We start from the raw sequence: 17,414 nt of genomic DNA, 5'->3' as shown, positions 1-17,414 counted from the left end.
TATTTTCCTTCCTTTGAAAAACATCTCCTCAATGTATGTAATAGACTAAATTATATAAAACATCAATATTTAGTTTCATTTGATTGTCTTTTACATCCTATTTAAAATAAAATTTAAATAAAAACTGTTTCCAAAATGATGACACTAATTTTAAAAGCTAAGTGCCAACAATTTTGTATGTTTACCTTATTTGTAGTTTTAAAAGGTTTAAGTTGTCAACAATGTTCTTTTTCAGTTTTACTATTATATTTTAAAAGAGAGATAAATGTGTAGCACAGGATACTTGCTTGGTTTGGAACTTTTAAAGTTGACACCTGAGACATTCAGGGAGAAATTGCATAGAACTCATTTATTAACGTTCCACAGGGTCACTTGGCTGTTTCCTGTCTCTTTCCTTGTGTGTTGTGTAGTAGCTTGCCTGAGGGGTACTTCACTGCCACTTAGACATGCAAAACCAGTAGTTTTTGAAATGACCTTTGAGAATATCATATAAATGATTAGATTTGATATTTAATTTTAGCAGGAAGCCATATAAATCTGCGAATGCAGAACTGGATGCCATCTAAGCAATGTTGTCTATTCACTAGTTAGATTCGCCCCATTAGATTCTAGCTTTAACATAAAGAAGGCAGAAAATAAAAGACACGAGTAATATCCAGCCAAGAAAATTATGTGCAGATTTCAAGAGGCACAGTGAGAACTGCTTGAGCTAAAGCAAGAAAGTAACAGCTACATTGTTCAGAAGTAAATTAATGTGTGCCTAATGGTAATGCATGCTGCTTAATATAAATACTCTTAAAAGAAAGAAAAAGGGAAAAAAGGAGAAGAAAAATAGATGGAAAAAAATACACAGCTTAGTGAACTTGAATGTAAAAAAAAATGGTAATCAAAAGTGAGAGAGAAACACAAGGTATTGCTTAGGGTATTATTTCAAAAGGAGCACTGGAAGATTGTAAAACTGAGGTAAGAGGATTTAAAAATGAGAAAATCACAGACAGAGAATGAAAGGAAGACTGTACAACATAGTAGGATAAATGAGAAGACATTTGTCAAGTGTTCAAAGGACTAGATAACAGTGAATAACAGGGAAGATGACTAAGGAAGGGAATGGTAATTTAATAACATGCAAGAAGAACCAAACTGAATCAGACAGATAGCTCCTATCACGTAGGATTTAGCATTCATCTGTAACATTATCAATAGCCTGTCCTGGGTGAAACTGTTGTGAATTTTGCTTTTACAATGATACCGCCATCTATCACCACTCCCCAGAGCTGATAGTGCTTTGTCATAAGCTTCCTTTATGGAGTCTCTCATCGGTGGTTTTGACAAGAGTGGCTCTTCAACCCAATTACTGTGAAATAAGACATGACTTTTAAAAATATGTCTACATGATGTTCTGAAATGGATTCTTAAATATGTTAATTTACTAAAACCTAGAGCTTATACACTTAAAGTACTACCTAAGCTCAAGGAGTGCCTTTCCTCCATCCCAGAATGATCAACTTTTTCATATACTTTCCTAGTCTTCATGGACGTTAGCCAAATATAAGTTAGTGCTTGATATGGACAAAATATAAAGCTGTGAGACAGAAAATTTGTGTTTTGCCCTCAATTCCCTGTATGTATGAGTTGAGATTTGCCACTTAACTTTTCCATACCTTTATTTTCACCAGTGTAAAAAGAAGGATCGTGTCCTCTGTGTATCTTTAAAGGCAGAAAGAGTAAATGAGACACGAGAGTATTATAAGCCCTTCTGAACACACATATCAATCCAAGGTACAGTTGAGCCTGAATGTGTAACTCCTCTTTTATAGAGTGCTAATACCGTAAGTCAATGCCTTTTTTTTGGGGGGGGGGGGGCGGGAGGGGGCTGCCAAGAACCTCACATTTCCTCCTCTCCTGGAGCACAGCCAAGAGAGGCAGCCCTTCTAGACCCTGCAGAGGAAGGCCATCTTCTTCCTCAGTAAGCACTGTGCAGGCCCTAAAGAGTTCTGCCTGGGGGCATCTGGGTGGCTCAGTTGGTTAAGCAGCTGACTTAGGCTCAGGTCGTGATCTCTCTGTGAGTTCAGTCGGGCACTGTGCTGACAGCTCAGAGCCTGGAGCCTGCTTCGGGTTCTATGTCTCCTTCTCCCTGCCCCTCCACCACCTGTACTCTGTCTCTATCTCTCTTTCTCAAAGATAAATACATGTAAAAAAAAAAATTTCTGCTTGCTCCCAGCCCCAGCACTGCCCGCACCAGTGTGGTACTTGGTGTGTGATCGCAGGCCACTGTTTAATGACCGTGGTGCCAGGGACAAGAATGTAGCATGGTCGAGACTGGAGGCTCTCCTGCCTGGCTTCCTTCCTAAGCACTCAGCTGCAGCTCTTGGGCACAAGCTTCCTATTAGGCTCTGATAAATGCCCAGAAATTTCCCAGACATTCACATTTGCTGGCAAGCATAGCACCTGGCATACGGCCAGTTTAAGTGGATTGGGAAGGAATAGATTTTTTTTTTTTTCCCTCCAACAGGCTTTAGAACTACCAAGGAATTTGTAGTTGGTTTGATTATTATTATATTAGCTAATTAATTAATTAGCTAATTGACTATGCCTGGACTCTAAATAATAAAAGGAGGTAAGGCATTGCCTTAGCCCCAAAGACAGAGATTAGATAGATAAGGCAAAACACCTAACAAAGTAATTACCCTAAATAGTCATGAATGGTGATCATAGTAGTTGTTCTTGAAAATCTCTAAAAGGGTCCTGCTGGGCGCGGAACTGCCCCGGGTCACCCAGAAGACCCCCCAGCAGCAGCCCTTCAGGATTGGCATTCATGCTGGGGAGACTGAGAGCACCCCAGAAGAAGGCTGGGTCTGAAAAGGGGAAAGGTGTCTTTTCCATAGGAGATCACACATTATTCAGGCAAGGTTCTCCATGATGATGGTGCTATAAAAGAAAATAAAACGGGAGAAAAAACCTAGCGGTAGTTATGGTGGCAAAAGCCAAAGCAGTGATGGGCACCAGAACCCGCTATAACCCAGCAGTCACATCCTGCCCCCGCACCACAATTGGCTCCTCCACAGCTCCAGCTGGGGCTCGGGTCCCCACCCCCGGCCCTGCTTTGGCACCCACTCCCACACTTGCACCCCTCATTCCAGCATCAACGGCAGCATCTTCTGAGCCCGAAACCTGCCAGCAACGAGACAAGAAACACCTACAGAAAAGCTGGCAGAAACACCAGTGACTACTAGCCCAACATCAACTGATGGTACATCAGCAAATTCTTCTCGGCCAAACCTTTTTTTTTTAAGTTTATTTTATTTTGAGAGAGAGAGAGTGAAAACACTCGAATTGGTGAGGGGCAGAGAGAATCGCAAGCAGGCTCCACGCTGTCAAAACAGAGCCCCACACGGGGCTCAAATTCAAGAACCCTGAAAACATGACCTGATCTGGAATAGAGTTGGACTCTTAACTGACTGAGTCACCCAGGTGCCTCTTGGTCAAACCTTTTTGAAAATGCAACCAGTGTCCGTGTGAGGGTCAGTCTTGTGAGACCATAGTAACTGAGGTCATGTCCATGGGCTGTAAAGGCCAGCAAATAATTGCAGCCCTGGGAGCCAGTTTCAACCACCCTGGCAGAGCAATGGAGCACCTTTTTATGGAAATCTGGCAGGTAGAGAAAGTCAGACTGTGGTTGCTCCCCCTCTGGTAGCTAGTCCTGGCATGCCTCAGTGTCAGTGGCTGCACCTGCAGCAATACCCACACGTTCTGGCGGACATCCCCTTGAATTTTTACAGAGCAGCCTCAGTTGCAACAGCTGAGACAAATTATTCAACAATTCTTGCCTGCTTCTAGTGCTGCTACAATTGGTCAAGAAAATTCTCAACTGCTGCAGAAAATTAGGCAACACTAGGAGCATTTTATTCAGGTAGTCGATGAGCCAGTTCAAGAAGCAGGTAGTTGAGGAGGAGGGAGTGGGGGTGCCGGGGAGGAATCCCAGAAGGTGGAAGTGGCGCTATGAACTACAGCCAGGTAATACCTCAGGAATGAGAAGATATAGAAAGATTAAAGATACTAGGATTTCCCAAAGGACTTGTGATGCAAGCATGTTTTGCTTGGAAGAAAAATAAGAACTTGGATGTCAGTTTCCTTCTACAGCAAAACTTTGATGAATATTGAAAGGGACTTGGGCTCATAGCCACAATAGTATAAGGTAGGAGATTTTTCGGGGTGGGGATACAGGGGAGGTATATATATATATATATATACAGTACGTGTCTGCTTTAATTAGCAGATGCCACAAATCCATATAGTGTGTAAAATATACAACCAGAAATCAGATTTTTGCAGGTCATTATTCTGTAAAAAAAAAAAAAAAAAAAAAAAAACTGGTAACTTTTTCTAGTTTTCACCTTTGTTTAGTGCATTGGATCCAAAGATTTAGTGTAATGCCCTGCTTCATATTTCTTTGGCTTAACACTGATTTCAGAAAGAATCTTTGCTACCTAGAACCTACAGTCTCTATTTTGTGGGAGCACTAGATGATGGCTTTGTGAAACTGAAAAAAAAATGGGATCACCTGTAAACAGAAACGTCAAGTTATTGGTAGTTATTGCTGCTCCTTCAAATATGTACAAAACTAATGTGTAAGAAAGCCCACTCTTTCAAGTTAAATACTTGAGGTGGGGAAGGGACAACGGAACATCTTGAAATGTAAATAATTAATGCTAATTGAAATTTTTGATCATTTAATTAGATCCTTTTAACATGATTTGAGGATCTGTGCAAGAATAGGCAGAGTTATCTCTGTTTACGTGTTGTTGTGTTTTTTTTTTTTTTTGGTTTGTTTTAGGAAACAAATCGGTAGATGTCTAATTACTGTTTACTTCACTGTGTTGCAGTGGAAGTTTTAAAATCACCATTGCATATTTGCTTTAGATGTGTCCTTTGGTGAAATTTAGCACTTTGAGGCCAACAGAGAAATACAATATTCACTCCCCTTCCCTTTCCCTCAGCAGATATGTGTTTATCAACAAGTCACCAGCTGAAACTGCAGCCTTTCTTTAAAGCCAGAAAATGCTAATTCAGTTCAGGAGTAATACAAACGTTTCAAAACTGGGTGTCTGATGTTTGTAAATATTCCTTCTAATTAGATAAGAATGTATGACTGTTGATGCCATTAGGATCGCATTGCTTTCCAAAGAGAAGGGGGCAGAAGTATAGTACAGCATCTTGTATTGCGTTGGAAAGATTGGTAGCGTCGGGAAGAACTGAAAGATGCAGCTTGAAAAGTGCTTTGGGAAATTATATAATCAAGGTATCTCATGGCATATTAGGAGAAAACCTTTAAGAGCAAAAAAAGAAAGAAAGAAAAGAACATGTAAGAAAGGAAAGCATGAGCCAAAATAGTTAGGGATGGCTTCATAGAGAAAGTTGGGTAGGAACTGACTCTTAGAGACTGAATTTATTTTAGATAACTGGAGAGGAGTTAAGGAACAATAAGATAAACAAATGCTCTTTTCTGGGAGTGTTCGTAGAAAAGTAGGCAATACGAATGGTAACAGGGTTGGCAAGATGCATTAGGTAATTGTTTAATCATGTATTGGACATTCATTCAACGTTTGCTGTTAGTTAGGCATCGTTCTAGAAGCTGGATATGAAGTGAGGAGCAAAACAGACCAAGTTCCTGCTCTCTTACAGCTTGACTTTTGGCCGAGGAGGTAACCAGTAAATAGGGAAGCCATAAAGTAATTCCAAAATGCTTGGTACTATGAAGAAAATGTTCTGCAGAAATTTGAAAACCTGGCTAGGTGCCCTGGTACCCTTCAGGAAGGGACACTGAGGCTGAAAGATGACCCAAGACAAAGAGCCAGCACCTGAAAGGGTAAAAGAAAAATTCATGCCAGCTAAACAGCAGGATCCCAGAAGGCCCTAAGAAGGAAAGAGTTTGGCATATTTCATACTAAATAGAAGCTAGGGAGTTTGATTACATAGGGTCTTAGTGATAACTTTTTTAACTTCTTTCTTACCATAGGTCATGTAGAATTCTTGACATCTTACTATTGGAATGCTCATATAATCAGTACCAAGTGTGTCAATGATGACTCTTACACATTATTGTGTAAATGAATTAGGAAAGTAGAAATCAAGGCAAGGGATGCTATCTTGATCATCCAGAATTTAAAAGAAACAGTGTATCAATATATACTTATTTTTAAAAATGAGATGCTCTCAACTGTTAACCAGAATTGGTAGGCTTCATGGTGTGAATATGTAAGTTATGATCTCTTAGTAATATAGATAAGATATTGATCATTTTAAGTTTATGTTTTTTGTTTTGTTTTAATGATTATTTATTAATCTTGAGGGAGAGAGAGAGTGAGTGAGCATGAACCAGGGAGAGGCAGAGGGTGAGAAAGAGAACCCCAAGCAGGCTCTGTGTTGTCAGCACAGAGCCCAACATGGGCTCAATCCCACAAACCATGAGATCATGACCTAAGCCAAAATCAAGAGTCACATGCTTAACTGACTGAGCCACCTACGTACCCCAAGTTTTAAGTTTACATTATAGAGCACATTTTCTGTGTGGTAACAGATACCAATGCTGGTGATACATTAATTCTTGATACTGAAAAATGATAATAATGTAGATCAAGTCCCTTATCATACACTGTGCTGTGTAAAAATAGGAGTGATATTATAGAGTATAGTCTAGTCCAGACTAGACAAATATCTACAACAGTTTAGAAGGCCAACATCTTAAGCAGTTGACATTAGTAATTCAAAAGTAACATTTAAAAAGTTATGTGTAGGGGCGCCTGGGTGGCTCAGTCGGTTAAGCATCTGACTTCGGCTCAGGTCATGATCTCTCAGTTCGTGGGTTCGAGTCCCATGTCGGGCTCTGTTCTGACTTCCAGCTCAGAGCCTGGAGCCTGCTTCAGATTCTGTGTCTCCCTCTCTCTCTGACCCTACCCTGACCCTACCCTGCTAAGCTGTCTCTCTCTCTCTCTCTCTGTCTCTCTCTCTCTCAGAAAGAAATAAAACATTAAAAAAATTAAAAAGTTATGTGTATATGCACGTGGTGTCTGTATGTAAAACGTTACTTGACCTGTTGATGAGCACCCTGCAAATAATTTTATATATCTACTGCAAACCGTAAAGAAGAGTTTTTAAAACTTCCAATGCATCTTCTCTTTTCATCCTTTTGTGATGGTAACACTCACAGGTTGAGGAATTAGATGATGATAGTTAGACTTTTTATTCTTTTATGCAAAACCTTGAACACTGGTCATGAACTAAAACTCTCACTGCCCCCTGGGAAAATCACAAAATGCAGTATAATTTCTATAGCATCTCTTCCCATGTTCTGCATTGGCCAGACATTTAGTTCTATTTTAATTTCTATTTAAAATCCACTTATGTATAAAAAAATTTAGAATCTCTGGGCATGTCTAGAATGCAAGTACTATGGTATGGGATTATAGACTATTAATACTCTGCCAATTTGGACCTGAGTCAAGTTATTTTAGGGCAGTTTGTGATTCTTCAATTCATTATCTGTAGTTAGATCATCTGTATCATTTTAGTAAAAAATGTCATATTTGTTAGCACATGCATAATGAATAATGAAATGTAAACCTATTTCAAGGTACTCTAAGCCTTATAGTGTCTTTTAAGAAACATTGAATAGTATACATGCCATTTTTATTTGACTAAATATAGTGTATCTCAACTACAAACACGTTAAATGGATTCCTTTGTGTCGAGCGACATCCATGAAGGTGAAAATGTATGGGGATAAACTTTGGGAAGTGAGGCTGCTTGTGGAGTGGTCTTATTTTGTTGACAATGATATATGGTTCTGTGATTAATGGCCATCTTTCCTGGTGATGACATACGGTTGAAGTTAGCATTTATTCTTTAATGTTTTAATGGCATCTTTAGCGTGTTATAAAACAAACATTTACCACTTGGTAGCTAAGCATTTCTCCCTCTTTGTTTCTTTAATTAACGTGTTGATCTAAACTGCATCTCAAGGATCAAGCTTATTGAGACATACTGCCTGTGTCTCCTCAAGAGATCCTTGCTGGACTCCACATTTTTTCAGTAAATAAAATACGGACAAAACTGAAACATGTGGAGGTTGAAGAATCGATTAAAGACTTTTGGCAACTGTACCTTAAAGATACTTCAAAAATAATAGTGTTTTATCGCTTCCCCTATGTCATTGCATACAGCAAGGGTTTTAAAAAGACCAAATACGACTCTCTGATTTCCATTTAATGGAAGAAGTAATAAAATTTAATTGTATACTTGAGCATGGGGTGTCATTTCCAGTATATCTGATCAATAATTCATTGATTGCCTTTGGCTCAGAGTAATATTTGAAAGAAAATGTAGCCAGTGGGTGCTTATCTAGCTAGAGCTTCATCATCTCAATTAATTATGCTTTTCCTGAATTTGGATCATTAGGCGACCAAAGTGACAGCAGATGGCGAGCAAACTGGACAGGATGCTGAGCGGACCAACAGACGAGCAGACTCCTTAGGAGAATTCATTAAGGAGCTTGCCCAGGATGCAGAAGGTATTAGAATCATTTAATTTAATCATTATGCCTCCCAACAGAAAAATAGAAAAAGGGATTACACAGGACTGAAATTTCTCCGGTAAGAGATAACATTTCTCAATCTGAGGGTCAGGGTTTCAAAAGTATTTTGGTTGGTATATTCAAGGGTGCTGTCTGCTGAGCATCTACAATCTACAATGTTAAATTAGGGACAACAGTCAGTGAATTAGTAATCATAAGTGCAGAGTCACGGAAAATTGAATGCGGTCCCTTAGGAATGCTTTAATTTTTGAGGAATGGCTATTATGATTAAAGAACTAATACACAACTTCTGCTTTGCTATTGTTTGTATTCAAAACTAAGAGACTGTTAATTTTTTAAAAAGCTAATTTTATCATTCTGCTCAGTACATTAAAGCAACACTTTAATTTCTCAAAATGGCTTTTAAAATGCTTGGTGCTGTTTTTAATGAACATCTGGTGCTTGGTGTTTGGATTTGCTACCTTACCAGAAGCTACACTGCATTTAGTCCATAATTCTCTAGGAGTTAGTTCTTGGCATCTACCAATCTGACTGAGGATCAAAGTGGAAGCCATTTTGGGGCTACAGTCCAGATGAAGAAAAAAGATTTGACAAAAAACTAGATCTTAAGTATCTATTAATATAAAATAAACATGCATGCATATTTAAAAAGGAGGAAACATGCTTTGGTTTTTTTCTCTCAAAAAGACAAAACATTTTTATTGTTCTACAGTGTTATATATTTTAGATATTTTTCTTTGTAGTATAGCCAAATAAGGCAGGACATGGGATAAACTTTAAGGCAGATCCCAACAGGTAGTTCTTAGGCCAAGAAGAGACAGAAACTCCCAAAGATTTCCCACTGCAAGAAGCAAGAGTTTTAGTCTGAGACATAATCTGACACAAAAGATGTCAGGATCTGGAACAGAAGTTACTCCTACTGGAAAATTTGTAATTAACTCATTATGGTTTGTCCCCTGCTAGATGGAGTTGTTGTGCTTTCCCTGATTTCATTTTCCATTAATGCTACTTAAAGTGTTCTCCCCAGCACTTCCCCCCACCCCCACACACACACAGATTCCCTCTACTTGGATCCATGAAGGCAATGGTCAATACACCAGTATCTTTCCTTTTCCTTATACCTTAATCTCAACCACTCAATACTTAGCAGCCTATCCTGGAAATTTATTTTGAAATCATTTCAATCAAATATTTCTACATAAGAGTAAATGCTAGTAAATGGTTTTGATGGACTCCAACGTCAGCACTGCTAATTAATTTCCCTGCATTGCACCCACCAGCCAGTTTGTGCATGCCACAAAGGGACCAGCAGGGGGCAGAGTGGAGACAATATTTAGTCCAGGTTTTGCCCATCAAGCACGATCTATCCATGAGAGCAAAGGGTTATGTATCATCAAAGGTGTCTCCCATTCTCTCGAGTGCACATCAGTCAGGCACTCAGGGTGTGCCTGTCCAGACAGGGCACCTTTTTTCTAATTCATGTGAAGTGCCATGTGGGATAGCTGTGATCCTGTACCTGAGAGAAATGTGGACATTACTCCCTTCTTCCAGTGGATAGTAATGTAAATGATAACCACAGCCTTTCATAAAAGTACTTTGCCTAACCTAATACAACTGTTAAAATGTTATGAAAATTAAAATTTGAATATGCCAAAGGTAAACTAAATCCTGAATTGCTTACAGGTCCTGTAAGTCTTAGCAGTTCAGGAATTTTTTTTTAAAAAAGCAAACTCCCCAAAAGCCTTAAGTAGGTTATACAATATATTCACATCCATTTTTTCCTCTTAGAATTATACTAATTGTGGATAATAACAGTACTTTTGGGTTTTATTAGTGACAATAAATTGCTGTGGGAAAAGTGAATGTTTTAGCCTGACATTTGTCTATTTCAGTTCTATTTTTAGATAGATGGACTCCCTTACTCACCCTATCTTCCATTATAAGTCATGGCCTCTTCATAGATAATCAAGGTCTATTCATCTTAGGCATTCTTATCTCACCATAATTTAAAATCTACTTTGCTACGATGCCTGATTATATCACAAATATAGTATATTTCATTCCATGCACTATTAGAATTAATGAGTGATATATATCAATATATATACACATGTGCATATATATATTCTGACATATTAGGACTTAAGATATGCTAGATACCTTCTTTCCTATTTTATAAGTCACAGTAGTATTTGTCATTCATGACAAATTTACCCATCAGAGGATTTTTTTTAAGTACAGTATGAAAAACAACTTTGATTCTCCTGAAGAATCAATTTATTTGTATGTTGCAGATACTGTTTCCTTCTTAAGTTTCCCTTTATAATCCTCTGCTACTTTGGCTACTAGGGTACTGTCTACTAATATGTCTTCTGATTTACATTATTTTTTTATCTTTACCCCATTTCCTTTTATGATAGTTGTATCTTGTTTTAAAGATATTTCAAAGCTACTTAAAATTTGCTTTGAAATAAAGTAGAAATACATAAATTTAAGAGCTATATTAATGTTAGTTATTTTCAATTCTGTTGAAAATGTACTGAACTGATAGTGTATACCTTTGAAAAAGAGACTGAGTAACATTTTCATCTTTAGTTTAAAAATATTCAGAGAATTTCTGAATTCCACGTATACAAGCAGTGCAGCAATCACATCTCTTCTATTAAAACGATGCTTTTTTAAAAAATACAGTTTCATTTTGCTAAAGCAGTTGTTGTGTCCCTTAATAATTCCTTCTAGTTGTTTACATATTATTTTCATTTAAAAGGAATGATGCATGTTTTCCAAAAGGTACAGCAATCTTTTTCTTTTCCTTTTTTCTCTCTCATTCTTTTTACAGTAAGTTCTTCTCTACAAAAGTTTAGCCTTGTGTATAGACCACAAGTGAGGTTGTATCTCATATTACTTACTCTCTTAGAGCCACCTAAGTCCAGAAGCTAAATTCAATCAAATTCCAAAAATATCTCTATTCAAAGTTCATTTATATATTCACTTAATAAAAGAAAAATGTACACCTTTGTCAAGTTGAAAAGTGGGATTTTTCTTTCACTAAAATAAAAAAAAATGGAATGCAAATGAGTCCGTGTTTAGCTGCATATATAATTAATTAAAATCAACATACAGACAGACATGCACTCAGACCAAAGGAGGAGATGTACCATAGGGAGAGCCAAATCTATGTCTTTCTTGAAATCCAAGAAGTATAAACCTTACGTTTAATCACTGGCATTCTGGCATATTTCTCACAAAGTCTGCTGGATCAAGAAGCTTTCCAGCTAGTCAGTCCATGGTTTCTCTGGCTCCTTCACAAACACAACAAAGCCTAGGTGATAACTTAGCAACAGTAGTGGTGGAATCTTGAGAAAGTTCTTTGGTGTATATCGAAGTATGACTGTTAAATAGTTGACCAAGAAAAAGCCACCCTCCCTAATTTCTAGGAATACATCACATGTGCAATAATTTCTACCACAAGGCTAGAAATGGCCATATTTATTCTTTAAAACACCTGACTCAAATTGTTCTACAGATTAAATTATGGCTATCAGAATAAGGAATTGGCTGGAGCAACTTTCTAACCAAATCCATTCATCATGAAAAGAGGATTCAGGGGCACCCAGGAGGCTCAGTCAGATAAGTGTCTGACTCTTAGTTTCATCTCAGGTCATTATCTCACAGCTTGGTTCATGAGATCCAGCCCTGCGTCTGGCTCCACACTAACAGGACAGAGCTTGCTTGGGACTCTCTCTCTTTGCCCCTCCCCAGCTCACATGAACACACACTCTTTCTCTCTCTCAAAATAAATTTAAAAAAAGAATTCAAAAGATGCATTTTGGAGAGAGTAAATAAAGTAAAAGATTAAAACTCAATTTCTTCTGCTAAACCATGATTTTCAAATTCTAGCATACATCAGAAGCCCCTATAAGGCTTGTTAAAATATGAATTGCTGGTCCCTACCCTCGGAATTTTAACTCAGTAGATCAAGGGCAGGGCCTGAGAATCTCCATTTTTAATAGGTTCCCAGGTGAGGCTGATGATACTTGTTTGGGTACCACATTTCAGAACCACTGTACTAACCCCTCACGTCATACCCTTCACAGCTGCTCTATTTGGCCTATGTGCACCTGCTTCGGGAACTCTGAATACTATCCTTGGAACAGCTTAAGCCAGTTCCAATCAGAAAAACTTCTCCAAGAATATAAATGAATTTTCACAATTCTTTATGTCCTAAAGACATCTTAGGATACAGCATTGAATAATAGAAAATGTCTCTTGGCCAACCCAGAGCTTCACTCTGAGCATGTTCACAGGTAATATTATAGAAATAAGATTTGGCACACAAGAGTTTGAGAAGACCTCTCCCTACAACTTGGGAAGTTAATGTGCCATAAAACACACTTCAAGAGAAGTTAGCCTAAAACTAATAGAACTACATAAATGTTTCAGTGCATCGGTTTTTCAAACTTTTATTTGACATAGAATTCTTTTTTTTTTTCAAATGAAACCTTGCCCAGAACACTAACCTAGAAAATAGATATTTGACAGAATAGACATCATTTGTAGAATACCTGAAGTGCCAAGGGAATCCTAAGATACCGAAGAGCACAGTTTGAAACTTTATTTAATGCATAAAAACACAGACTCTTCCGATGGATGTTTTTGCTGGAAGGTAGCTTTGAGCCCTAATCTATAGCCCTTGTCCCAAGACCTGCGCTTCCGCCCTCATTCCTTTCAACAGATGGACACAGAACCGTGGGGAAGTACAAAGTACAAACCGTACTCCATATTTTAAAATGGACTGAACATGATTGTGTTTTATCAGCCGTGGAGACCTTGTACTTTCCTCTTCCAAAGGGTATGCTACATATCTCACCGTTTACCTCTTCCCTGGAAAGGGTTGGGGCCATTTCTTTGTTTGTGTTTTCTTCCTTGTGAGGTAGACACCCCCTCCTTTAACGACTGTGCTCCCCAAAAGAAATAGAATATGGAGAAATAGGTCATCTTTCCCTTATTCTTATCCATTGTTATTAACCACCTCTCTGCTCCCAGCAGGGACACTCATGGCAAACTACATTTCATTTGGAGATGGTGGGGAAGAGCAGATGCTTGATGCCATTTTTGTGTGTGGCTTTTTTGTTTACTAATTTACGAAGTTTGTTTCCTCCTCTGCAGCTGTAAACGAGAAAGCTGTAAGACTAAATGAAACTCTAGGAACTCCAGACCAGGACTTTGAGAGAAATTTGCAAGGGCTTCAGAAAGAGATTGATCAGATGATGACAGAACTGAGGAGGAAAAATCTCGATAAACAAAAGGAAGTTGCTGAAGATGAGTTAGTGTGAGTAGATACTCTGTTACTTTTTCACTTGATAGGCTGACTTTTCCAAATGGATGTTTACAGTTTTCTAAAGGTTTCATCACACTTATAAGTAGAAGATGCTTTTTTAAATTTTTCACTTAGTTATAATTTATCTTGCTCTAAAAGGGATTAAAAGTATGTTCTTGCATATTTAAATAATCAAATAAATTATCTTTTGGGTTGCTGTCCCTTCCACAATTAGGCTAATGGACTTGCTTTGTTAATTGTTTGTGCTAGGAACTTCTAAACCATTAAAAGGTTTTTTTTTTGTTTTAATAAAAATATAATAAAGTTATGAATTTAGCAGTCCATTCTATATATTTTGTCACTTAGGAAATGCTGAATAGAAGGGTCATCAAGTAATAAATGCCTGATACCTTGAAATAAGGGCTGAAAACTTGAGGTTGGGAAAAGCAATAGTGATTTTACTAATGCATATGAATTCTGACCACACACTCAGTAAAAAAATGATGATAATAGGGGTGCCTGGGTGGCTTAGTCGGTTCAGCGTCCGACTTTCGCTTGGGTCATGAGCTCGTGGTTCGTGGGTTCGAGCCCCGCGTCAGGCTCTGTGCTGACTGCCAGCTCAGAGCCTGGAGCCTGTTTCAGAGTCTGTGTCTCCCTCTCTCTCTGACCCTCCCCTGCTCACGCTGTCTCTCTCTCTCTCTCTCTCTCCCCTAGAAATAAATAAAAATATTTTAAAAATGATGATAATAAATTTTTACATTTATAGTCAGCTAACTTCAAAGTGATGGTGTTATTAATATTTAAATAATATATATTAAACCAACAATATCAGCAATACCTGTGAACTTATTAGACATGCAAAGTATTAAGCCCCACCCCAGACATACTAAATCCAGAGATCTGTGGATGGGGCTCAACATCTGTTTTGACAGATATTCCAGGGGATTATAATGGCCGTTAGTTTAAGAACTACTGTTTTCCAAGTATTTTGCCTTTCTTAAGGACAATATTATCACTTTAGGAAAACCATTAAGTTAAACTCAGGAAACTCCCAGATCACTCAGTTGAAAGAATGAGAAAAATAGATTAACATCATGATGCTATATAAGCGTGCCAATAACACAGTTCTGCTAACAGTTTTAAACCAAATATATCAATGTTCATACCTTACATTCAAAGTAACAGAGAAAATGTACCACTAAAGTGAATCAGGTGATTTTGTTTTTTTTGGTATGTGAAGCGAACCATAAAACTTATTTCATCAGTCAGATTATGAAAATAACATGAGACTCTTTCCAGTTGAAAAGGCTATATTACTAATACATCTTAAATGCGTGGATTTTTTTGTGCTTTAATATTAATTATAATGGCCTTGTCATTTTTCAGGTATCCATTGTCCTCTCGATTTAGTACACAGTCAATCTGCTTTAAATACTCTTACTTTCCCATTGTTTTAATACTAGCATTAGTATTTAATACCAGTAAACCTCGAGACAGTGACAAGGGCTTATTGTCTGTTATTGGGCTTGGGTGGGGGTGACTGCAGAGCCGCAGAAGGCCTTCTGAAGAAGGTGAAGAAGTTATTTGGAGAGGCCCGAGAGAAGAATGAAAAAGCAGAGAATGATATCCGGGCAATACTGGCAGAAAACAAAGACAGAGTCGATGATGCTTGGAACCTGTTGAGAGAAGCCACAGATAAAATCAGAGAGGCTAATCGCTTATCCGCAGCAAATCAGAAAAACATGACTGCTTTGGAGGTGAGTCTTAGGGATTCTCATCTGAATCTGTAGGGCTAGGGCCAGGGTTGAACATGGCAGGAAAAGTCAAGTGATGCACATTTACACAAATCAAGAACAACTCTGAAAGAAGACTTCTAAGAAGCAGAACAGGATATGATCCTTAAAAAAATTTTTTTAATGTTTATTTTTGAGAGAGAGACAAAGTACAAGCAGGGGAGGGGCAGAGAGAGGGAAACACAGAATCTGAAGCAGGCTCAAGGCTCTGCACTGTCAGCGCAGAGGCCAACACGGGGCTCAAACTCATGAACTGTGAGATCATGACCTGCGCTGAAGTCAGACACTTAACTGACTGAGCCACCCAGGTGCCTCAGAAATGATCCTTTTAAACAAAAAAATCAAGGACCATTGCCATAAACTCAAATAAAATCAGGTAACAAAGTATTGAAGATTTTAAGGACAGTGTGATATAGTGGAAGGAACTCTTTTCTGGGAGTCAGGGGACCTTGATCTTAATGACAATTGCGCCACTAACTAGAAATACACCTTGGACAAGTCAGTTATGTCTCTAAGCCTCAGTCTTCAAACTACATAATGAGTGCATTTTATGAGGTTGCATCCAAGGTATCTTCAAATACTAATCTCATATGATTTTGTAACCCACACAACCTAATGTACAAACCATTGTTTAGACATCTAGCTACCATAGGTGACAAAAGTGCCAAGTATTTCCTAGTGGAATCTGGGCACATTGAGAGTCCAGTGCTTGGGAAAGATGTTGCATAGTGTGTTCTATGCAAATGATATTTTAAAAGGTACTAACACGAACAGATCACGTCTGAGTTATGTTTTTGCCTCTTTTCCCTCACAGACAAGAGATAATTCTCTCCTCAAGAAATGATGGGCACACCCTGCCTTTTTTTAGAGAGCTTATGAGGCTAGAACCAAAATAGATTTTTCTTTTTCTTCCTCCTTCCATCCCTTGATCCCTTCCTTTTTCTTCCTCCCTTCCTCCCTTTCTTTCCTTCTTTCTCTTTCATAATGCTTAACATGGCAACTTGATGACTTTTCCCCAATAGTAAATTCAGCACATAAATAAGATGGTACAAACCGTATTTGGCATTTAAACAACAACAACTTCTCACCAGAAACCAATCTTCCTTTGCTGTTTTCAAAGTATTTGACCCCAACAGATCTGAAAACCTCTCTCTTCTAGTGTATAACCTCACCTTCACTATAAATGAACACACTTTGGCATATATGATGCTTTCAAAAATGTTCGTGAAATGGCAGTTGAATAAAACAAATCTGGATTTTTCCCCCATCTCATTTCTTTCCATTTTCCTTTAGATTAAGAAGTAAGAGGATGAATTAATTTTTTAAGTATTTTTTTTTCTGGTCCCTCTCCTGGGATTCACCCTTGCCATTTTGATGGAGGATTGAGGAGGCTCACTTTTTTCCTAACTAAGGTATCTAATCTTAACCAATTTGGAGTCTCCTGACATACAGGAAATATTAAAGAAAAAGTGCCGTCTTGTGAGGCAGGATGCTGGGCTACTGTTGTATCCCCAGTGCTGACATGATTCATTCTGCTCAGTGACACACCAGTGATGTAACTTACCCGGAGGTGCACCTCTCCATTTTATAGCAACAGTTTAAGAAATTAAAATTACCTGTGTGGAAAGCATAATAAGCATTTGGGAAGTATTTCAAGAAGAGTTATAGTGGTGCAGTAAATGGTCCTTTCAGCTACTCCTTCCTTTTAGTG

General features: G+C 38.1%; 1 protein-coding gene and 1 pseudogene across 1 annotated transcript in view; both read left to right on the top strand.

The window, feature by feature from the left end:
* The window catches only part of LOC120226842 (laminin subunit alpha-2-like), a gene marked incomplete at both ends in the record, with an annotated part of 149,517 nt that overhangs the window by 124,608 nt on the left and 7,495 nt on the right, over positions 1-17,414 (top strand). Inside the window, 3 exons of the mRNA XM_039225007.1 lie at positions 8,455-8,566; positions 13,760-13,922; positions 15,457-15,667. Of these exons, the coding sequence (XP_039080938.1) occupies positions 8,455-8,566; positions 13,760-13,922; positions 15,457-15,667 (486 nt within the window). The remainder of the gene's footprint in view (positions 1-8,454; positions 8,567-13,759; positions 13,923-15,456; positions 15,668-17,414) is intronic.
* LOC120226841 lies at positions 1,092-4,161 on the top strand (annotated as a pseudogene).

The sequence above is a fragment of the Hyaena hyaena genome, unplaced genomic scaffold, assembly GCF_003009895.1.
Source record: "Hyaena hyaena isolate Hyena2069 unplaced genomic scaffold, ASM300989v1 scaffold_1854, whole genome shotgun sequence".
Taxonomy (NCBI): Eukaryota; Metazoa; Chordata; class Mammalia; order Carnivora; family Hyaenidae; genus Hyaena; species Hyaena hyaena.
This window is presented reverse-complemented; position numbering and strand designations above follow the sequence as displayed.